Source organism: Balaenoptera borealis (genome assembly GCF_965194805.1).
Source record: "Balaenoptera borealis genome assembly, chromosome: 5".
Classification (NCBI taxonomy): Eukaryota; Metazoa; Chordata; class Mammalia; order Artiodactyla; family Balaenopteridae; genus Balaenoptera; species Balaenoptera borealis.
In genome coordinates, this window is record NC_138862.1 from 72,029,412 (window position 1) to 72,054,245 (window position 24,834).

The 24,834-nt window shown below is 38.1% G+C and overlaps 1 protein-coding gene across 2 annotated transcripts; it reads right to left on the bottom strand.

Annotated features, from left to right (window-relative positions):
* Nucleotides 1–1,785: 1,785 nt before the first annotated feature.
* Nucleotides 1,786–24,802, bottom strand: DYNLT2B (dynein light chain Tctex-type 2B). Of its 2 annotated transcripts, XM_082393406.1 has the most exons (6): nucleotides 24,663–24,802; nucleotides 21,754–21,887; nucleotides 16,244–16,313; nucleotides 11,112–11,181; nucleotides 4,957–5,020; nucleotides 1,786–1,932 (listed from the first exon to the last, which is right to left on the bottom strand). In XM_082393406.1, the coding sequence occupies exons 1-5, from the start codon at nucleotides 24,785–24,787 to the stop codon at nucleotides 4,991–4,993; spliced, it is 429 nt and encodes a 142-aa protein (XP_082249532.1). In that variant the 5' UTR covers nucleotides 24,788–24,802; the 3' UTR covers nucleotides 1,786–1,932; nucleotides 4,957–4,990. The 2 variants fall into 2 exon arrangements, with proteins under 2 accessions (XP_082249532.1, XP_082249531.1); XM_082393405.1 differs by lacking the exon at nucleotides 11,112–11,181.
* Between the last annotated feature and the right edge of the window lie 32 nt (nucleotides 24,803–24,834).

The window sequence follows — 24,834 nt, forward strand, 5'->3', positions numbered from 1 at the left end:
GAATGAACCTTTGGAGGGGTCCCTTTTGATTCTATAGCTGTAAGGCAAGTAAATACCCAATGTTAGGGAAGAAGTATGTAAAAGAACTTTTTAATGTATTTACTTCTTATTTTTGTCTACATGCTTGACTTGAAAGTGGCTGAGAAGAAACAGGGTGGGTAAAGTTAAGCATCTGCTAAGGAGCCTCCAGGCGAAAAAAAGGATTGTAACCATTCCCTTTCGAGTTTCAAATAGTTATTTGAACAGGGCAGATAGATTAAGGTGCTGCAGATAAGGACAGCTAGCTGGAGAAGACACCAGGGACTCTAAGGGGAACATTACTACAAAGATAGTGGGAATTGGGATAGTAACCAACATAATCTCCGAGAGTCTTAAGGGAGAGCTAATTTCATATACAGCCTGGAAACTCTCAGACCCTGCCACTGGGCAAACCCTGGAGAAAACAAATACATGTTTAAACTAACAAGCTATGTAAAGTGTAGAGTGGCAAGAGCTGAGCAAAAACACTGGGTGAAAGATAAAAGCAGTCATTCAAAATGTAGGAAAAGCAGTGGGGCTAATGGCAGACTCCGGGAGGGTTCACGCCAAGGAGTACTTCCCAGAACTTCTGCTCCCAGTGTCCTTGTCCCCACGGTGAGCCACAGCCACCTCCTGCCTCTGCAGGAGACCCTCCAGCACTAGCAGGTTTCCAAAACTTGACTCCGTGGCTTAGAAAGATCCAGTGCCTCTGCGTGGTCAGTGAACGGATGCCAGTTCGCATTTCCAGGAATGATATTCACGTTCAGAGCAAAAAAAAGGAGACTGTTTGGAACTTTGCACGTCAGCACTATATGGAGTGTAAGTGGTGAGAGAGGACATCCTTCCCTTTTTCTTGATCTTAAAGGAAATGCTTCCAATAATTCACCATGAAGAATGATATACAGAGTTATTCCGATCTGCTTCTTGAAACGAGTTTGATTCTAAACATGGGCTAAGTGCTTGACCCAGACATCCAGGGCTCAGCAGGATCAACGTAGTCTCTGAGCCTCTTGCTCTGATTCCAACAGTATGATCACATCGCCCTCCATACAGGGCCTTTCACGTTGTAGTTGGTGGAGCAGCTGGTGTCCTACCTGAACTCCATGTGCATGTGTATGCACTGTACCTGTAAGAGCCTGTCCTACCCAGAACCTGGTAACCCTCACCAGCTTGATGGTCTACAGACAACTCTGTCCATGATGGTGTCTTGGCAATGATTAGGCTGAAACCATCTGAGAGGATCTTAGGACACTGCATATTGACCTAAGGAGCATCTTGCTATAAGGTGATATTAATATTTCCTATATGGGAATTCACTGTAGTTATGTTTGATTAATAATATATTATTTGATATTCCTCATTTCCAAAAAAAAACATGTAGGCTAAAAAACTTTATGCACAAATAAACTGATCTCAGTGTTATTTATAATAGCGAAAAATTAGAAATAATCAGTCCCTCAATAAGGACATGGCAAAAGTAACCAATGGTGTATAACCTAATGGAATAAGTACAACTATTAAAGTATGCTAGTGAAAACTGCAATCAAATAAAATGGCAAAAAAATTGCACATGACATTATGAGAAGTGAAAAATCAGGTTACAAAATTATATACATGATTTTTTTAACCCTGCAGAAAAAAAAACACCACTAGTTATGTTTGAACAATTGAATTATGAATTCTCCCTACTTTTTTCTCTACCTTCCAAATGTAATATGTTATAAAGAAATCAAAACATTAAAATATAAGGCCTAAAACTCAACAGACTCAGTTGCCAAACTGCGAACTTTATTTTGTCAAGATATTTAACAATATAAAAAACTTTATATTTCTTCATGGTCATATCTTTTTCCAGCTTTCAAAGATTCAATAGTAGAAACAGCCAAATGCCGCTACAACACAGAATAAACTGTCCTAAAAAAACAAACAAAACAGAAAACAAACACACAAATCCAGAATGTTAGTACTAATGAAGGACTAAGGGCAGCACAGACGTGAAATTAACATCTCAGATCTTTGCCAATTTTCAATCATGAAGACTCTCTCCCTTCTTTAAGAAACAGGTTTTCCAGAGTATAACTATAAATTTGCTTGCCTCAGGGTAGCTACAAAATTGCTTGCTAAATGGGTAGGATGAGTAAAGAATTAGATTTCTTGAATGAAGAAATAAAATGCAAACTAATGTACTTTATGTAATGTTTATTCATAAAACAAGTATTCCTGTTTTTCCTGATTTATCAAAGAAATAATATAATTAAAATGCTTTGAGTTTCTTGGAGTAAATGCATTACCCAACCCAAGGTTATTATAGTTTCACAGATAACGAAAATACAGCACCTTGTCATAAATTCTGGATAAGGACAAATGATATCTGGTTGTTTGTTCTTAATTGATAAAATTCATTTGTCCATCTTTTAACTCAGAATCTCAAAATGTGCTCCAGATCCTAGTTAAATTTGTTAAAACACTTTTTAGGTACTTATTACAGGAGTTCCACCTGCCTCAGCAACTCCTAACTCACCAACCTCACCTCCAGCCTGGCAATGATGGGAGAAAATATGAGTTCAAGTACCCGATTATTAACCAAAAGCAAATTCTGTGGTTAGCCCACTTCCCTGGCTCCTTGGATGGGATTACTGTGAGTTGTGTTCTCAAACAGTGCTATCTGTGGTGAGGGACCTATTTTTTTGTTTGTTTTAACTGCCAATCCCTTATGAACTGATACTTTCATAAAATACAATAGAAATTAATAACTAAGAAAATGAAATGAAAAAAGAAACATACAAATATAACCAAAACTTATTAGATTCAATGAACATAAAATTACTTTGTCAAATTCCATGAGCGTTTCTAAACCCTTACACATAATTTATGTACTTATCTTGTTGAGGACCTATAACAAACAGTTCATAGACTGGCACTGGTCTGTGGACCCCACTTTGACTGGCGCTGTTCTTACAATGCCACCCAGAGTTCTCCATCAGGACTGAGCCCTGGTTATCCACAGCAATTATCAGCTCAATAGTATATGCTTTTCTCTCCCCTCTCTCATTTCCTCATCTTCTATTGGTCCTTCCTGGGATCTTCTCCCAAATAAAGTACTTTAAGTTCTAAAAAATGAAGCCTAAATAAACACTCAACAAACTGAACTAAAGATACAGTAGACTAACTCAGCAACCTAGACCAGGCTTTCAAAAATTATTTTTAGACAGCGCCCCAACTAATCCTGTATTCTAAAACCTGATCCTGATAATCTTTAAAGCAGCCACAACTACTGAAGCCTGCACGCCTAGAGCCCGTGCTCCACAACAAGAGAAGCCACCGCAATGAGAGGCCCACGCATCGCAACGAAGAGTAGCCCCCTCTCACCGCAACTAGAGAAAGCCCGCGCACAGCAACGAAGACCCAATGCAGCCAAAAATACAATAAATAAATAAAAATATAAATAAATTTATTTTTTAAAAAAAATATATATAAGGCCACTACAGAAGCTGGCACATAATAGGAGCTCAGAATTATTTGTTGAATGAATGAACTGTATTATATAAGGACTCAGAGAAATACGCAGTTTTAACTCCAAAAAGCAGGAAAAACCACCACCTGAGCTTTATTTACCCTTCCCCTAGAAAGCTGATAAATGAAGATTTACATAGTACTTCCCACTGTTCAGCCTTTGATCCCTAGGGCAGCTGAGCATAAAATAAAACTTTGGTAGGACCATAGAATTTTAGAGCTGAAAGGTACCTTAAGATCATCTACACAAGCAGCTTCCATACCTGGCAGTAAGTATAATCATGTGGAGAACTTTTTTAAAAATTCAGATTCACTGATCCAACCCCTGGCTTGTTTGATCAGAATCTATTGAGCAGAGCCTTAGCATCTGTATTTTAAACAAGTTCCTCAAATTATTCTTAGGCAGTCACAGCTAGTCTTTAGGAAAATCTAGTACAGCTTCCTAGTGTTACTGATACAACCACAGAAAAGTTCAATGATTTACCTAAAGTCACTTAATTAGAAAGTTACAGAGCTAGAAATGGAACCTCTCTCCTAATTCACCCAATCTAGTTCTTTTCTACCCTACTGTACTTTAATTCTGACTCTACTAATTCACAGCCTGGGAGCATTTGGATAGAAGATGGGAATATTTCTGGAAGCAAGTACAAAATAACAACATATGACTAAAATACATGACATTCATGTCAATAACATACCAATGTTTAAATGAAACCTCTTTTTAAAAATAAAATACAGTGTGTGTGTGTGAGAAAAAAAAAAGGAAAAAAAGAAAAAAAAAAGAAAAAAGAAAAAAAGAAGAAAAAAAAAGAAAAAAAAGAAAAAGAAAAAAGAAAAGAAGAAAAAAGGAAAAAAAAGAAAAAAAAAAGAAGAAAAAAAAGAAGAAAAAAAGAAGAAGAAGAAAAAAAATTCCTCTTTACTTTTGTTTAGTTTTGAGAAATAGTTTTAAGATAAAGTAATTAATTTTATTACTGAAAGGAAAATCACCTTTGCTCATGGAATCCCTGCCACCCAAATTTCTTTGCAGCTTAGCAAACTGCTATATGTCTATTAGCACCAAATAAATAATATGCGATTTCCACATTTAAACTTGTGAAGAGTTACATCATAAAGTATCCTTGCCTATAAGCAGCACTCTAGGTTTCTGCTTTAATAACACAAACGAACAGTAAAATCATCTTATCCAGAAGAAGTCTCAGACAAATGTCTAAAACTAAAGTGTCCTCAGGGACTTCCCTGGCGGTCCACTGCAGGAGGCACGGATTCAATCCCTGGTTGGGGAACTAAGATCCCACATGCCGTGTGGCACGGCCAAAATAAATAAATAAATAAAGTGTCCTCACATCTTAACAAATAGTAAGTGATTTGATTTGGAATGCCCACGTGACCTTAAGAAAGGAAAAAAAGGGTTCCAAATAGACTTACATTCATGAAAACATCATGAGTACAGTTGTCAGCGTCAGCATCCCAGAAACAGCGAGCAGCCATGCTAAAAAGTCAAAGAATAGAGAATTATCAACAATATAACAAGGATCTGAACTATATATATCTGCCACAAGCAAAAGTTTTCCTTGATACATTCTTATACATCAGTGCTTCCAAACCTTTTCACAGAACGAGATGACATACAGAAGATCATATTTGTACAGCAGAGTATACTGGGTAAACTAGAAGGGACTGGAGTCATAGATAAGGCTGCTTTCAGCTGGAGGTGACCAGCCCAGGGGTCTAGCAGCCTCAGACTCTGATGGCTGCCTGATGGCCTGATGGCTGAAGTCACTGGTAGTCTGGGTGGGAAGCTCTGTTATAGATTATTTCAGGTAAGATATCTATGTGTGACTTTTAGAGGAAATAATACCTACGACTTATGGCTAAAATGGGCTCAATTCCTGCACAATAATATGAGAAGGTAGGTCTGGAAAGGACCCAACAAATTATTTAGTCCAACCTGATCATTTTATAGAGTCACAGAAAAGAAAGGGGCAAACTCTGAACTAGAATTCAATCTTCTAACTAATTCTAAATCCAGTATTATCTCTAGAGGATGCTATACTACCTCTAAATTCTAAAATTAGCCATTCTCCTCTCCCCAGTTCTTGGATAAGAAAAAATGTCAGTAAAAATAAAAGCCTATTTAAAAGTGGAAACAACTTAAATACCCAGAAGTATTGGACTGGTAAACAAAATTAAGGTATTTCTTAGCAATGAAATTCTATGCAGCCATTAAAGGTATTTTTTACAAAAAAAAAAAAACTTTAAGAACATGAAAAGATGTTCACAATATAATGTTAAGTTTAAAAAGTAATTTTAAATTTTTTTTAATTAAATGTATGTATATGATTCATCATTAACATTGAGCACTTACTTTGAGCCCCACTGGTCTAAGAGCTTTACATATATTAACTCAATCCTATGAGATAGGCATTATTATTATATCCATTTAATAAACATGGAAACTGAGAGTCAGAGAAGTTAAGTAAACTTGTCCAAGGTCATTTATATAGTAAGTGACAAAGCTTGGCTTTGAATCTAGGCAGTTCAGCCTCAAGTCTGTAGAGAAAGGTATATATACACCATGCTATATTGGTTTAATTTTAAAAGAATTTTTTTTTTTTTTTAGTTTTACATAGAAGAGCTCCCCCCCAGCCTAATATTTCACACATTCTTAAATCAAAAAAGTTCCACCTATTTCCAAACTGTAACAGTATGAAATAAAATTAATCTACTTAACTGATCAATCAACAAGTATTTATTTAGCAAGTACCATTTGTCCAGAAAGAGTAAAATCCGGTTTGTCCTCAAACAATTCTCAGCTTAAATAGGTGAAAAAAAATTAATACACAGCAAAAGAATAAGATAATGTATTGTTGGTGCTGATTTATAGGTTATTAGGATTAAAAGGGATTATAATATCTATCTAGATCAAGCCTTCAAGTCCAAGTTGCACAATAGTTGAATTAAATCTGTAGAAGTGCTGAAGAATTTTTTTTTTTTTTGGGGGGGTTTGTCATATATGGCCTTTATTATGTTGAGGTAGGTTCCCTCTATGCCCACTTTCTGGAAAGTTTTTATCATAAATGGTTGTTGAATTTTGTCAAAAGCTTTTTCTGCATCTATTGAGATGATCATATGGTTTTTTTCTTCAATTTGTTAATATGGTGTATCACACTGATTGATTTGCGTATATTGAAGAATCCTTGCATCCCTGGGATAAATCCCACTTGATCGTGGTGTATGATCCTTTTAACGTGTTGTTGGATTCTGTTTGCTAGTATTTTGTTGAGGATTTTTGCATCTATATTCATCAGTGACATTGGTCTGTAATTTTCTTTTTTTGTAGTGTCTTTGTCTGGTTTTGGTATCAGGGTGATGGTGGCCTCATAGAATGAGTTTGGGAGTGTTCCTTCCTCTGCAAGTTTTTGGAAGAGTTTGAGAAGGATGGGTGTTAGCTCTTCTCTAAATGTTTGATAGAATTCACCTGTGAAGCCATCTGGTCCTGGACTTTTGTTTGTTGGAAGATTTTTAATCACAGTTTCAATTTCATTACTTGTGATTGGTCTGTTCATATTTTCTGTTTCTTCCTGGTTCAGTCTTGGAAGGTTATACCTTTCTAAGAATTTGTCCATTTCTTCCAGGTTGTCCATTTTATTGGCATAAAGTTGCTTGTAGTAGTCTCTTAGGATGCTTTGTATTTCTGTGGTGTCTGTTGTAACTTCTCCTTTTTCATTTCTGATTTTGATTTGAGTCCTCTCCCTCTTTTTCTTGATGAGTCTGGCTAATGGCTTATCAATTTTGTTTATCTTCTCAAAGAACCAACTTTTAGTTTTATTGATCTTTGCTATTGTTTTCTTTGTTTCTATTTCATTTATTTCTGCTCTGATCTTTAAGATTTCTTTCCTTCTGCTAACTTTGGGTTTTGTTTGTTCTTCTTTCTCTAGTTTCTTTAGGTGTAAGGTTAGATTGTTTACTTGAGATTTTTCTTGTTTCTTGAGGTAGGCTTGTATAGCTATAAACTTCCCTCTTAGAACTGCTTTTGCTGCATCCCATAGGTTTTGGGTCGTCATGTTTTCATTGTCATTTGTCTCTAGGTATTTTTTGATTTCCTCTTTGATTTCTTCAGTGATCTCTTGGTTATTTAGTAACGTATTGTTTAGCCTCCATGTGTTTGTCTTTTTACGTTTTTTTCCCTGTAATTCATTTCTAATCTCATAGCGTTGTGGTCAGAAAAGATGCTTGATATGATTTCAATTTTCTTAAATTTACTGAGGCTTGATTTGTGACCCAAGATGTGATCTATCCTGGAGAATGTTCCATGCGCACTTGAGAAGAACGTGTAATCTGCTGTTTTTGGATGGAATGTCCTATATATATCAATTAAATCTAACTGGTCTATTGTGTCATTTAAAGCTTCTGTTTCCTTATTCATTTTCATTTTGGATGATCTGTCCATTGGTGTAAGTGAGGTGTTAAAGTCCCCCACTATTATTGTGTTACTGTCGATCTCCTCTTTTATAGCTGTTAGCAGTTGCCTTATGTATTGAGGTGCTCCTATGTTGGGTGCATATATATTTATAATTGTTATATCTTCTTCTTGGATTGATCTCTGGATCATTATGTAGTGTCCTTCCTTGTCTCTTGTAACATTCTTTATTTTAAAGTCTATTTTATCTGATATGAGTATAGCTACTCCAGCTTTCTTTTGATTTCCATTTGCATGGAATATCTTTTTCCATCCCCTCACTTTCAGTCTGTATGTGTCCCTAGGTCTAACGTGGGTCTCTTGTCGACAGCATATATATGGGTCTTGTTTTTGTATCCATTCAGCCAGTCTATGTCTTTTGGTTGGGGCATTTAATCCATTCACGTTTAAGGTAATTATCGATATGTATGTTCCTATGACCATTTTCTTAATTGTTTTGGGTTTGTTTTTGTAGGTCCTTTTCTTCTCTTGTGTTTCCCACTTAGAGAAGTTCCTTTAGCATTTGTTGTAGAGCTGGTTTGGTGGTGCTGAATTCTCTTAGCTTTTGCTTGTCTGTAAAGCTTTTGATTTCTCCATCAAATCTAAATGAGATCCTTGCCGGGTAGAGTAATCTTGGTTGTAGCTTCTTCCCTTTCATCACTTTAAGTATATCATGCCACTCCCTTCTGGCTTGCAGAGTTTCTGCTGAGAAATCAGCTGTTAACCTTATGGGAGTTCCCTTGTATGTTATTTGTCGTTTTTCCCTTGCTGCTTTCAATAATTTTCCTTTGTCTTTAATTTTTGCCACTTTGATTACTATGTTTCTCGGCGTGTTTCTCCTTGGGTTTATCCTGTATGGGACTCTCTGCGCTTCCTGGACTTGGGTGGCTATTTCCTTTCCCATGTTAGGGAAGTTTTCGACTATAATCTCTTCAAATATTTTCTCTGGTCCTTTCTCTCTCTCTTCACCTTCTGGGACCCCTATAATGCGAATGTTGTTGCGTTTAATGTTGTCCCAGAGGTCTCTTAGGCTGTCTTCATTTCTTTTCATTCTTTTTTCTTTAGTCTGTTCCGCAGCAGTGAATTCCACCATTCTGTCTTCCAGGTCACTTATCCGTTCTTCTGCCTCAGTTATTCTGCTATTGATTCCTTCTAGTGTAGTTTTCATTTCAGTTATTGTATTGGTCATCTCTGTTTGTTTGTTCTTTAATTCTTCTAGGTCTTTGTTAATCATTTCTTGCATCTTCTCAATCTTTGCCTCCATTCTTATTCCGAGGTCCTGGATCATCTTCACTATCATTATTCTGAATTCTTCTTCTGGAAGGTTGCCTATCTCCACTTCATTTAGTTGTTTTTCTGGGGTTTTTTCTTGCTCCTTCATCTGGTACATAGCCCTCTGCCTTTTCATCTTGTCTATCTTTCTGTAACTGTGGTTTTTGGTCCACAGGCTGCAGGATTGTAGTTTTTCTTGCTTCTGCTGTCTGCCCTCTGGTGGTTGAGGCTATCTAAGAGGTTTGATGGGAGGCTCTCAGTGCTGAAGAATTTTAGAGAATTTAGAGAGTAGAAAAAGCCAAAGAAGATTTCATGAAGGAAGTAGTGCTTAAGCTGAGCAGAACCAAGTGAAAGCATGAATATAAAAATGTATTTAATAAGTATTTGTTGAGTATTATATACGAGCAAAGTGCTAGGTGCAAATGATACAAAGATGCATAAAACACAATCCTTGCTTTCAAATTGTGGTCTCTTTACACAATTTCCCAATAAAAGGAACCAGAGCTCCTTGGAGAAACAGCCAATTCTAGGGCCACGGCTGTAAATGTACAAGATAAACCTGGGACACTTGGGTCATATCAAAACCCTGGGCTATATCAAAAAGAATTTTATAGGGACTTCCCTGGTGGCGCAGTGGTTAAGACTCTGCACTCCCAATGCAGGGGGCCTGGGTTTGATCCCTGGTCAGGGAACTAGATCCCACATGCATGCTGCAACTAAGAGTTCGCACGCCACAACTAAGGAGGCCACCTGCCACGACTGAGACCCAGTGAACCAAATAAATAAATAAATATTTTTTTAAAAGAATGTTATATTTAAATATATACATACACACATTTATGTATATATATTTTTTACACATATGTGTATATATATTTATATTGATAAAGTTATGTCAAAAGACTTAGAAGAAATATGATGGAACACTTTGTAGCAGGCCAATGCTCCCACCAAGTCAATTAGAAATACTGAATAAAATGAATCAGAGAGCTGCTGAAGCAAATAGGACTAGGGGAGCCAAAATTCCAGAGAGGTGAACCACATGAGGTAAGCTGATATTCTGCAGCGAAGTTCTCCCTGGGGCATTTGCCAGCTCTGGGCACAGAGCTAGAGGCTGAGAGCCTGGGCTCTGCCCAGGTAGAGGACCAATTACTGAGGGAAAAAGAAACCAGCAGGACTGCTGGCAGTCTTGCAGGGCCGGGGGGGATAAAATTGGAGGCTTGAGGGACCAAGATCCGTGTGAAAAAGGAGAGAGTAGAACTGAGCCGGTCACACAGTAGGTTTCCTCTCAAGACGTGTGCTGAATTCTGAAACTACATAAGCAGGAACCTAAAAAGCTATGTGTGGTAGGCAAAATAATGGCCCCCCACCAAATATGTCTATGTTCTAAACCCCAGAACTGTGAATATGTTATATTACATGGCAAAAATGGTTTTACAGATGTGTAACTAAGGCTCTTGAGATGGAGAGATTATCCAGGTGGGCTCAATGTAATCACTAGGATCCTTATAAAAGAAAGAGGGAGGCAGGAGGGTCAGAATCAAGAGATATTTGAAGATGCAATGTTATTGGCTTTGAAGATGGAGGAAGGGTTTATGAGCTGAGGAATGCAGGTGGCCTCTAGAAGATGGAACAGGCAAGGGAATGGACTCTCCCCCAGAGCCTCCAGAAGGAATACAGTCCTGCCAACACCTTGATTTTAGCTCAACAAAACCCATTCTGAATTTATGATCTCTAGAACTGTAAAATAATATATTTTTGCTTTTTAAGGAAACTAATTCATTAAAGAAAAAGCCTCTGAAATGAAGAATAGTTTAATGCTGAGGAGACAAGGACTAAAAGTCAGTACCTGCTGAGGCTGGGGTTCCAGGTTCTTGGTTGAAAGATCTGGAGGGCTACATTCAAGACAGAAGGGTGAGCTAAAGATAGAGAGAGACTTATCAAATCAGCAACCCAACCTCAACTCAGCTCGGTATCTGATTGGATTACGGTAAGTAGCCCATATTCTACCTGAATTATAAAGGAAAGGGTTAAACTTCTCTGGAGGAAAATAATATTATCTGGAAGTTTTACAGTTGTTTTTTTTTTTAACACAATGTCCAGGACTCAAACTAGGCATGCCAAGAGACAGAGCCATATGAAAGATTAACAAGACAAAAAAATAATCAAAGAAAACAGGCTCACATGTGATCCAGATACTAGGGTAAGCACTGTTATGACCAAAATGCAAAAAAGGAGGAGAGAGGGAGGATGGAGAACATAGATAAAAAATAAAGAATTTCAATATACAATTAGAATCTACAAAAAAAAAGTTTTATGAAAAAAGAATTAAATGGGAATTCTAGACCTGAAAAATATAATAACAAATTAGGAATTCAGTTGGTGGGTTTAATAGCAGATTAGACACAATGGAAAAGAGGATTAGTGAACTGAAGGACAGGTCAATAGAAAAATATCCAAACTGAAGCACAGAGAGAAAAAACAAAAATTCAGAAAAGAGCATCATAAATTACAGTAAAAAGATCTAAATACTTGTTATTGGAGTCCATAAAGGATAGCAGAGAGCAAATGAAGCACAGGTAATATTTTAAAAGATAATAGCTATATATATAGCACCCAGATTTTAGTTTCTAATGCCATTCTCCCATACAATGAACCAAGGCTCCTTAGGGAAATGGCTGATTCTAGGGCTGGGGCAGGGAATGGATAAGGTGGGGCATCTTATAGTGCCAGTAAATAAGGTTGTGCTCAAAAAACCCACAATAGTAGGGTATGTGAAAGGGACCCAGGAGTCAGCTGAAAGAGCTCTCAATGGCCAAAGCTGGAACAATTTGAGCAACAAAATAAATAAAGTAGTACCAGATTATAATCCAAATTATAAAAATCCATAGTCCACACTGAAATAAATAAATGACTGAATAAATAAATAAATGAGAGAGAACAGACAAATCTCTTATGCTGAAAAATTCCAAGTAATTTATGTAGACACTCTGCCCTCAAGGAGGTGGAGCATAACTCCTTGCTCCTTAAGTGTGGGCTGCACATAGTGATTTCTTTGTAAAGAGTACCGTATGGAAAGGGGAAGAAAGAGTAACTTTATAGTGAAAAACCTGACAAGTACTACTCAGGCAGGGATCAAGGTTAACATCAACAGTAATATGTAATGTTGACAGTATGTACCCTGAAATGATATAATGAGAACAGCACTTTACCTCTGTGATCTTCCTCCCCAAAACCTATAATCCCAAACTAATCATGAGCAGACAAATCCCATTTGAGGCATATTCTACAAAATACCTAACCAGTACTTCTCAAAACTGTCGAGGTCATCAAAACCAAGGAATGTCTGAGAAACTGTCAGATTTAGATCTGATTAAGACTAGATCTAACTACTTATTTACTAGAAATACAGGAGCTAGAAGACATACTAAACAATACCATGGGGATACAATCCTCAAATACCAGAATGTACCAGTTTAGTCAGAAGACTAAAGAGACATGTAATGTGGTATCCTAGATAGGATCCTAGAACAGAAAAGGGACATTAGGTGAAAACTAAAGAAATCCAAATAAAGTATGAACTTTAGTTAATGATAATGCATCAATATTGGTTCATTAATTGTGACAAATGTACCATACTAATAGAGGATGTTAATAATAGAAGAAACTGGATGTGAAGTACTTAAGAACTCTCTGTACTATCTCTGCAACTTTTCTGTAAATCTAAATTATTCTAAAAGATTTATTTAAAAAAAAGAAACAAAGATAATGGTTAAGACTTTTCCCAATCTGATACAAAACAGATTCAAGCGCCCACAAATTCAAAAGGCCCTGAGAACCCCAAGTAGAATAAATACAAAGAAAACCATATATCATTATAGTAAAAAGGCAATGAGAAAAACATTTTAAAGTGGCTAGGAAAAAAGACACATCACCTCCAAAGGAACAATAATAAGGCTTAGAGCTGATTTCTCAACAGAACCAACTGAAATCAGAAGACAATGTAATCACATCTTTAAAGTACTGAAAATGGAAAGGCATATATGCTTTCCTTCTATCTCTTTCCCTTAAGGAATGTAAATAAATGTAGTATTGAGCCATCTTCAACCATGCAGATGAGGACACAGCAGAGCAAGACAGGAGGGCCTATATCCTTGACAGCAGTGAAGCACCTCACCAGGCTTGGACTCCTATCTGGTGTGTTTTGAGAAAAGAAATAAAGCGTCTGTGTTTTTTCAAAAAAAAAAAAAAAAAAACAAGGAATGAAGGAAGGGAAGGAAGGAAAGGGAAGGGAGGGGAGGGGAGGGGAAGAAGAAGCTACCAATGGCCAAAGATGGGACAATTTGAGCTTCAGTGAAGATACTAACTGCAATTGATTTAAACACATCACATATATTTAAAACCATGGGTTCATGGATAGAAAAAAAACTCATTGGTAGCCTTTGGAGGATGCTAGGGAACCAATTCACTACTCTGAAAATAGGTAAATTTATCCCTCCTTTCCTATACAAACTGTATCTCATTGTAATGAAACAAATGAAAGAAAAAAAAGTCATTCTTAATAGAAGAATTCCAGCTAATAAATAAAGAACAATGATAGAAGATCACTATCTTGTAACCTGTGATGAATAATGGATCTAGGACAGATGCTAAAATCATTAATGGTAAAGCTGATAGGGATCTTTATAATAGATGGATCTATCCAACAACATCTGAACTCCATGATCAATCTTAACAATAAAAATAGGAACAGCCAGACATTTTTGTGCCTCCTGATAAGATGCAATAGAATGTATACTAAACACCTATGTACTATTCTTGCCCAAAACTCAAACCTATCACTGATTAAGACTAGATGTAACTACTTATTTACTGGAAATACAGGAGCTAGAAGACGTACTAAACAATACCATGGGGATACAATCCTCAAATACCAGAATGTAAGAAACTCTACAAGACAAACAACCCAATTTCCTCAACAAATAAATGGCAAGGTTAAAAAAAAAGGGGAGGAGGGAGGAGAAGCAAAATGACAGACTAAAAGAAATTTAAGAGACATATCAACCAAATGCAATGCGTGGACTTTGTCTGTATCCTGACTTGAACAAACTGTAAAAAAAAAATACACATATACACATACACACGCACAAAAACACACATATACATACATGCACATGTATATATGAGACAACTGGGAATAATTAAAAGCTAACTGAATGTTTTATAATATTAAGGATTTTCAATATTTACATGTGATATTTTATTATGTTGAAAAGGGCCCTTATATTTTAGAGATATATACTGTTGTATTTACAGATGAAATGATATGATGACTAGAACTTGCTTCAAGATAATCGGGTGGGGTCAGGGAGAGTAGATGGAGGTATAAATGAAACAACATGGGTGTGTGTTAATAACCTTAAAGATAAGTAATAGACATATGGGAGTTCCTTAGTCCCTGTACTTTTTCATATGCCTGAAATTTTAGATGATAAAAGTTTTAAAAGGAAGTGGGGAAGGCCTTATATGCCATGCTTTAGAGTTTAACCTGATCACATTTAACAAAGTCAGTCAGGACAAGTTTGAGGAGTTTATGCTATACAGGGTTTGAAATAAACTCTGTAGAGTTTAAGAAAAGGAGGTGAGGGTGTACTTCTGGGAGACTGGTCTGCTGTGTGAATTGCAGAGGAGAGAGATCAGAGTCTGGAAGTGCTGATAAGGGGCTGCTAAGCAACCCTGCCATCCAGGTTATAGTGCGTGCAATGAGAGAGCAACGGCTACATAAGATAAAAGAGAGTTCCACGCTTTTAAGCCTGAGTCACTGGAATCTTGGTAACAAGGCAGGAGACAGAGAAATGAAAATGAGAGGCTTATTTGAGGAGAGGAAGGGAAAAGAAATATGCAACTCTATTTGAACACGTTGACTCTGAGATGACAGAATAGTAAGTATTTCTTAAGTTTCTCTGTGGTGAAGAACTCTCCTGAAGCCTTTTGACCGAATGGTAGAGGGCACCACGGTGAAGAGCACTGTGCGAGGAGTCAGAAGCCTGGGCTCTATTAGTGAGCCTGACGCCAGCCAGATCTAGAATGTTGGGCAAATCATGCTGAACCTCGTAAGTGTCATCATAAAATAAGGGGACTGGACACCAGAAAGAATCTGCATTCTCTTCCCAAGCAAACATTCTATAGTGAAAATTCTCAGTGATAGTATCTACAAGGTATTTTTTTTTATTCATCCAGCAAATATTTTCATACTTTCTTATAAAATACTGGACTAGGCACTGTTTACAAAGGGAAACAGGAGATTAACACTTGGGCACAGGAAAAGACAGGAAATACAGATTTTGAACTTGCCAATACAGGAATGATGGTTTGAGGTAATGAGAATGAATGAGCTCATTGAAAAAGCACACAGAAGAGCAGAAGAATAAGAACTGAGCCTTGAAGAAAGCTCACAGCTGGGGATGTAGGGGAGAAAGAAGAAACAGTTTAGGAGAGAATAATCAGTTAGAAAAACAGAAGAGAAACAAGTTACGTAAGTGACATGGGGGCCAAAAAAACCAGAGTGAATTTTAAAAAACAGAAGCCCAGGTCAATAACAATAGCTATGAAAATTGTCACTCAGACAACTTTAAAGATATTAATTTAGGAGGATGGTAGGACCAAAAACCAGGCAACAAGGAATATGGGAGGAAACATATATACATAATCCTACACTCTCTTTGGGAGCATATATACATAAACCCTGAAAGACGTACTAGCCTACAGATACTATGAAAAGTGAGTTACCCCATGGAGCTCACCCAGACTGTCAACCTCGCTGCTCAGTACCAGGATCTCTTCAGTTCACAGCTGCATTTTATTATACCGTCCATTCCTCTCACTCTTGCAAAGACACTATCTTACTGGATTGTCGAGAAGATGAACACCCAATAAGAAATATATAAAAATAAAAACAAGAAGGAAAAACCAACTACTCACAATACACCTTCCCCTCTTTTTTCTCCAATCACTACTTGCACCACCATTTTATATCGGTCAAATCCCATTTCTGGAAAGAAAAAATAAGAAAGTTATCTATAAGCAAATATATGGTAAAATTACTTAATGAAGGCAAATTTGCCTAGAAATGAACATAAGCATTCAGTCTACAAGCACTTACTGAGTATGATTATAAGCTTGGGAGTCAGACTTGAGGACAAATTCTAACCATAAGCTTAGTAAGTGTGTAACTTTAGACGAGTTATTTAACTTTTTAGTTTAAGTCTCCCTCAACTGTTAAATGGGAATATCACTACCTTCCTCCTGGGGGTGTTGTGAGGTTACATGAGACAAGCTGCCTCCTGTCTCTACCCATTTCTCTTCCATAGTAGTCTCTCAGTAGGTCTTAGCTTCCTTCCTTTCTCCCCTACTCTAAGTCAGGTAATGAGCTAGGCCCTCAAGATACAGAGATAAATAAGATGCTCTTCTTGCCTTAAAGAACTCATAGTAGTTGGGAAGGCAAACATGGAAAATAAAATGAAAATGCAATATAGTAATAATTCAAAGAGAGGCACGTATAAGGTACATTAGGAGCACAGAGCTGGATGGCTCCTCCCTTTGATCGGGCAATGGGGAAGGGATGACCCGAAAAGGCTTCTTGGAGGATGCGATAAGTGAGCTGAGTCCTGAAAGACGAGTGAGAATTTACCAGACGGACAATGTTTCTCCATTCCATGGAGGGGGATAGCATATGCAAAGACACGGAGCATGAGATCTTTAGAAAAACGCAAGCTGTTCAGTAAGATAGAAAATAAACCATAAGATTCTGGAGAATACTGGCATGGCCTAGGACAACTCAGCTGCTTCCCCCAAAACTATACTGCTAAAACAGCAAAATCCTGAAAATCCTCCCCAACACCAAATCTGGGGGACAGAAAACTGAATGGGCATCTTTATCTTCCCTCCTTTCTGACCAAGGAATAGGGGAAACAGTGAAGAAAAAAAAAGTGAAACAGGCAAAGTTGAGACAGAGCCAATCCCTTTTTTTTTAAAATAATCTTTCTCTTAATTTAGTCTTATTTCGTTTTTTTATATATATAAAAATTTATTTATTTTATTTATTTATTTTTGGCTGTGTTGGGTCTTCGTTGCTGTGCACGGCATTTCTCTAGTTGTGGTGAGTGGGGGCTACTCTTTGTTGTGGTGCACGGGCTTCTCATTGCGGTGGCTTCTCTTGTTGCGGAGCACGGGCTCTAGGCGCGTGGGCTTTAGTAGTTGTGGCACGCGGGCTCAGTAGTTGTGGCTCGCAGGCTCTAGAGTGCAGGATCAGTAGTTGTGGTGCACGGGCTTAGTTGCTCTGCGGCATGTGGGAACTTCCCAGACCAGGGCTCAAACCCGTGTCCCCTGCATTGGCAGGCAGATTCCTAACCACTGTACCACCAGGGAAGTCCCAAAGCCAACTCTTTTTGATGAAAGTAAAAGCTCCAGGATTATACAGTAAATTAGGCAAACAATCTGAACACTTACAGGAACCCTTCCATTGTGGGACATGAACCCTAATTCAGTATACTTAATAAAATCTCAGAAGGAGACAGAGCCCAAGTTATTTTTAAAAAACAGTGCACACAGCTCAGCTGAGCTTCCTCCTTTCTCTACCCATTCCTCTTCCTCCTTTTCTCATACCCATGCTTTAGAAATGTGGCTAGAATATTAAATGCCCATCACTTAAAACACAGTTCTGAGGGAAAAATAAAATAGTCTTAGACACCATAAAACTCCTAGAAGAGAGCATAGGCAAAACATTCTCTGACAAAAATGATACCAATGTTTTCTTAGGTCAGTCTCCCAAGGCAATAGAAATAAAAACAAAAATAAACAAATGGGAGCTAATCAAACTTACAAGCTTTTGCATAGCAAAGGAAACCATAAAAAAATGAAAAGAAACATACGGAATGGGAGAAAATATTTGCAAATGATGTGACAGACTAGGGCTTAATCTCCAAAATATACAAACAGCTCATACAGCTCAACAACAAAAAAACAAATAACCCAATTGAAAAATAGGCAGAAGACCTTAATATAGACAGACATACAGATGGCCAGTAGGCACATGAAAAGATGCTCAACATCACTAGTTATTAGAGAAATGCAAGTCAAAGCTACAATGGGGGACCACCTCACACCCGTCAGAATGGCCATCATTAAAAAGTCTACACATAACAAATGTTGGAGAGGGTGTGGAGAAAGGGGAACCCTCCTACACTGTTGGTGGGAATGTAAGTTGGTGCAGCCACTATGGAAAACAATATGGAGGTTCCTCAGAAAACTAAAAATAGAATTACCATATGATCCAGCAACCCCACTCCTGGGAATATATCTGGACAAAACTATAATTCAAAAAGATACATGCACCCCATGTTCATAGCAGCACTGTTCACAATAGCCAAAACATGGAAACAACCTAAATGTCCATCAACAGATGAATGTATAAAGAAGATGTGGTACATATATACAATGGAATACTACTCAGCCATAAAAAAGAACGAAATAATGCCATTTACAGCAACATGGATGCAACTAGAAATTATCATACTAAGTGAAGTAAGTCAGAAAGAGAAAGGGAAATACCATATAATATCACTTATACGTGGAATCTAAAATATGGCACAAATGAACCTATCTACAAAACAGAAAGAGACTCATAGACATAGAGAACAGACTTGTGGTTGCCAAGGGGGAGGGAGGGAGGGAGAGTGATGGACTGGGAATTTGGGGCTGGTAGATGCAAACTATTATATATAGAATGGGTAAACAACAAGGTCCTACTGTATAGCACAGGGAACTATATTCAATATCCTCTGATAAACCATGATGGAAAATAATATTTTAAAAAAGCATGTCTCTATGTGTATAACTGAGTCACTTTGCTGTACAGCAGAGATTGCCACAACATTGTAAATCAATTACACTTCAATAAAAAAAAATTTAATAAAATAAAATAGTCTTAGATACAGTGGGAGGAGAGTAAAAAAAAAAAAAATCACCCACACCACATCAGAACAAAATTAAAAGAAGCTGAATGGCAATATGCAAAGGTACAACAGCAAAAACAAACCAAAGAATAACAAGAAAAGAAACGTACTGCTTAAAAGACCAAAAAACTCAACCTAGGAGATAATATAAATCAAGGAACAAAGAGAAATTTCTCACAACTGATTCACAATATAGAAAAACATAAGCCCACAAATTCAGTAAAATAAGAACTCAATCAGATTACAAAACAACAGAAAGATGAAAGGGGAGATTATAGACCTAGGAAACAAACTGAATACTCACATGATATCAGTGCAGAACTAATCAATTAAAAATGGCAAGAGAGGGGCTTCCCTGGTAGCGCAGTGGTTAAGAATCCGCCTGCCAAAGCAGGGCACATGGGTTCGAGACCTGGTCCCGGAAGTTCCCACATGCCACGGAGCAACTAAGCCCGTGCGCGAGCCACAACTACTGAGCCCGCACGCCTAGAGCCCGTGCTCCGCAACAAGAGAAGCCACTGCAATGAGAAGTCCGCGCACAGCAACGAAGAGTAGCCCCCTCCCGCTGCAACTAGAGAAAAACCCACGCACAGCAACGAAGACCCAATGCAGCCAAAAAATAAATAAATATATATATATATTTTTTAATGGCAAGAGACAAGACAGACACAAATGAAAACAAATACTGACAAGGTGATCACAAGTATACGTCAAAGAAAAAGGAAGAGATTACGGCAAAGATAATAGATGTGGAAGACAGAGATGATTCAACACATCAATATTTGGTGTCCTAAAGGAGATAATCTAACAAATGGAACCGGAAATGTAATCAGAGATACAAGAAAATTTCCTTGATATGGAAAAAATAAAATCTGCAGATTAACAGACATAAAATGCTCAATACCAAGCCATACCCTAGAAAAACTACTGAGCATCAAGGTTAGGGACAGGGTTCTTTCTGCAGAGAAGGTCAGACTGGCCTCATATTTCTCCACAGTAACATTCAATGCAAGAAGACAGTGAAGCAACATCCATAAAATTCTCAAAAAATAATTAACTCAAAATATTATATTCATCCAAAATATATTCTTGTTTAAAGGCATTCTCAAACATGAAAGAATCCAGGGAATACAGCATTTCTGAGCCCTTCCTGAAAAAACTTACAATAAAATCTCATCAGGTAAGAATTGAACCGGAAAAAAGAACTCAGCAATGGAAATAGCATGGTGAAAGGACTAAATAGTGGGCAATCATTCCATTTAAATATAGAATGAATGCTATAACACTATGGGAAATAGTCTATAGTATACCATTGTTTTTAAAGTATTTATCTGTATATATACATAGAAAAGAGGACTGGTATGATGGTCATGTAATATTAATGATTCTTCATGGGTGGGGGCATTTGGAGTGATTTTTCTAATTTTAATTATTTTTCTACACTTTATTTTTTTATAACAAGCATGTATTTTTTTTACAATAATTTAATAGTGAATTTCATTAAAAATCTGAAAACAAAAATGCTAATATACTAACAGTTAATTTGGATGATGGAAATAGAATTGCTATTTTCTTCTTAGTATTTTTCTATATTTTTTATTTCTAAAAATTAAAACATATTAATAAAAATAAGAAAATACATCAAAGTATTAAATAGTAACTACCATGGATAACAGACTTTTATATCATTTAAAAAAAAACACTTTATCTGTATTGTCCAGGTTTATTACAATGAAAATGTATTATGATTACAAAGACATTTCTTCCCTCCAAAAAAAATCTTTAAAAAAGAGTAAATAGGGAGTTCCCTGGTGGCCTAGTGGTTAGGATTCTGGGCTTTCACTGACGTGGCCCAGGTTCAATCCCTGGTTGGGGAACTGAGATCCCGCAAGCCGCGTGGTGCAGCCAAAAAAATTAAATTAAATTAAAAAAAATTTTTAAAGGGTAGATAGAAAGGACTTTTCAGATTGTATAACACTATTAACAAAAGAGACTGAGAGAGGTAGAAAGACAAAGAACAGGGAGGAAAAGCACAAGATCTGCTCCGCAGATGTACAGTGAAGCAGGAGTGGAGTGCTGAGTAGGGCAAGTAGTTAAGGATTTGGCAGGAGAGATGCACTGAGGTCAGACTGTGAGGGTACTGATGGGAGGCTGAGGACTTGATATCTTGGTAGAAAAAACAACCAAAAATTATGGGGGAAAGGAGCCCCTGTATTTTCTGGCCTTTCTGCATACTGGGAATTCTTGGATAGTAGTTCGGTACAAATAGGTATTTCACACCTTTGCTCTTTCCCACCATCTACAAAAACCTACATGAGTAAAAGTTACCAAATAATTGAGATGACTAGACAGTGAAGAAAATTTTGTGTTTAATAGAATCCACAGTTATGTCCCTTATTTAAAAATAAAGAAGGAGACAAATGAGTAAAATTGGATGTTTGAAAGGAACAAGTCGTTTCCAATTACCACCACTATTACCTTTTAATTTATCTTTAATATTTTCTGATAAACGTTTTGTGAGCTGAGGCATTTCTTCTGGAGAGTATTCAGCATTTGCCAGTTCCTCCTTGAGCACAGCATGGATACAGTCTTTAACCACAGAGGGTCTGAACCTAAATGAAACAGTTTGAAACATCCAGTTGGTAATTCCAAAACCCTAATTTACCTTCACAGCTTAACTTCCCCCAGTTTTTTGTCATTACAACCATTTAATCCTTCTTTTTCATATTTTTTATTATAAAAGTAATAACAACAAATTAAGAAAACAAGTCATATTGCAAACCTATATCTCTAGCCTCTCCCTTGAACTTCAGACCACATATTCCCACCCATATTCCATCCAGATGTCTAGCAGGCAACTTAAATTTAATACATCCAACACTGAGCTTCTGATCATCTCCTCTCCCCAAAACAAGGTCCTCATCTCAGTCAATGGTAACTCCATTCTTCCAGCTGCTCAAGCCAAAAACCCTGGTGTCAGTTTGGTTGCCTTTTCCTCTCACAGCCCTCATCCCATTCATGAGCAAATCTTATCAGTTCTACCTTCAAAATAATCTAAAATTCAATCACACTCACCACCCCACTACCACCACCTTGCTCCAAACTACCATTACTTCTTTCCTGGATTACAATGGCCTCCTAACAAGTCTCTCTGTGTCTGCCTTTGCCCCTAAATCCTGTTCTCAACATAGCAACTAGACTGGTGCTATTAAATACGTGTCAGATCATGACACTCCTCCGTTCAAAATACCCCAAATATTTCCCACCTCACTCAGAGTAAAAGCAACATTCTGTTACTTGCAAGGTCCCATATGATCTACGCTACCAAACTCTCTTTGTTTTCTCCTACTTTGCCCCTAGTTCTCTCCACTCAGGCCACACTGGCCTTCCCTATGTTCTTTGACCACACCAGGCATGGAAACCTCAGTGCTTCTGCAGTTGCTGTTAACCTCTGCCTGAAGTTCAATTCCTCTCCTTATATGCATAGCTCCTTCCTTTCTTTCAAGTCTTTATTCAAAAGTCACTTTCCCTAGCCACCCTCTCTAAAACTTCAAACCACCCTCCTACCACTTTATATCTCCCTTCCCGGTACTTATTACTATCTGATACGCTATACGGTTCACTTAAGCATTTATCTTGTTTGTTGTCCTTCTACCCAGCTAGAGCACAAGCTCCAAAGAGCAGAGGTTTTTATCTGTTTTGTTCACTGTTATATCCCCATTCCTAGAACACTATCCAGCACATAGTAGACAATATTTTTTGAAGAAATTAATTACTGAATAAACAAAGACAGAGAAAAAAAGTCTCCCCTCATTTCACCACCCTAACAATACTATTAGCATTTTAGTTGTATTTATTACATATTACAACACTAGGTTCCTTTATCTGGGCTATATATATATATATATATTTTTTAAATATTTATTTATTTATTTAATTTGGCTGTGCGGGGTCTTAGTTGTGGCACATGGGATCTTCGTTGCTGCGTACGGGATCTTTAGTTGTGGCATGCGGGATCTAGTTCCCTGACCAGGGATGGAACCCGGGCGCCCTGAATTTGGAGCGCAGAGTCTTAACCGCCGGATCACCAGGAAAGCCCCTGGGCTTCTATCAGCTGATTTGTCTATCATGTGCCAAGTTACCAGAACGTTTTAAGTTTTGAGGTTATAATGTGGTTTAATATTTGGTAGTAGTAGCGGCCTCTTATTTCTTTTTAACAGTATTCTCTTTAGTCTCTTGCTTGCTTATTCTCACAGGTGAACTTCAGAATCATGGACAAATTTCTAGGATTTGATCTGTTCAAAATGTGGTCTTCCTATTAACAAACATACTATAGCTGGCTCTTCCCTTAAGCCTTTTCCACTCTCAGTAAAATGCTAAAAGTTTTCTTCAAACGGGTCACAAATAATCTCATAGAGCTATTCCTACATAACATGTATTTGTTGTTAACCTTGTTCTGTTTTACAACAGAAACACAGGTGAATGGCATTCTATGTATTTAGAATCTTTTACCGAGATAACTGAACATATTTTTTTAATGTCCCTTCTACCCACCAGAAAACTGCTACATGAAATTTTTTATCACATTATAACTAAAGTTCCTGGGTTCTAGTATTTGCCAAGCATTTGATTCAGGAATCTAGTTTCAAAAAACAGAGGAAGGGCGTGGGAAAGTCATTTTTTAAATTATTTTTTTAAATCTTGTGAAAATGAAGTTAGTGATGGATCCTACAGCCCTAACTGACTGTCCTCTGCAGGAGACGTTGTACCTTAATTCCGGGAAGGTATTAGGGTGGCAGGCCAAAAGCCTCCAGATGCTACTTGGGTAAGACTGTACGCATACAGGTCTCGCGCCCTGCAGAAGAGTAAGCGCTTTCTGGCACACGTATGCACACAGTAACCCTCGAAACAGGGCTGAATGGCATTCGATGCAAGCCGCTTGTTTTCTGCCATGCAACTATCTCAATTCCTCTGTGCCCACATTCTGGATCTCCTAGAGTCAACCATCCCTACTGTGCTTGTCTAAGGGACTACCTCCCGGCGCGTTAACCCTGCAACCGCAGGTCTGGTCCTCTGCTGCCCCCTGCAGCTGGAAGCCCAAGGAGAACAGCGCCCCACCCTCTCCCGCCCAGCCCCTCCTTCCCCGGTCCTGTCCCTTCCTCAGTCGCCGGTTCCCCCGCAAAACCCGGCCTCCTCCCCGGCCCGCCCCTCTGTCTCTAGCCCCGCCCCGCCCCTCCTAGCCCCGCCCCCTCTCTCCCGTCCCGCCCCGCCCCACCCCGCCCGTCACCCGCGGGCTCCTTCCGGACGCCCCGGCTATCAGGCAAGCTGTGCCTGCGGGAAGCTGCAGTCTCGCAGGTTGGCCACGCCACAACGCGTCTGCTACCCGCCTTTGCTGGAAAATGGGCCGCAGAATATAGGTATTCTCGGACTCCCCAGCGTTCTTCTCAGTCTCAGGCAACCCTTCGACCGCAGAGAAGGCCGTGCGCATCGAGAAGGATGCGGCGACCGACATGGCCTAAGCTTCTTGGCCCCCGTATTTCTCCCGAAGAAGGCTTAGCT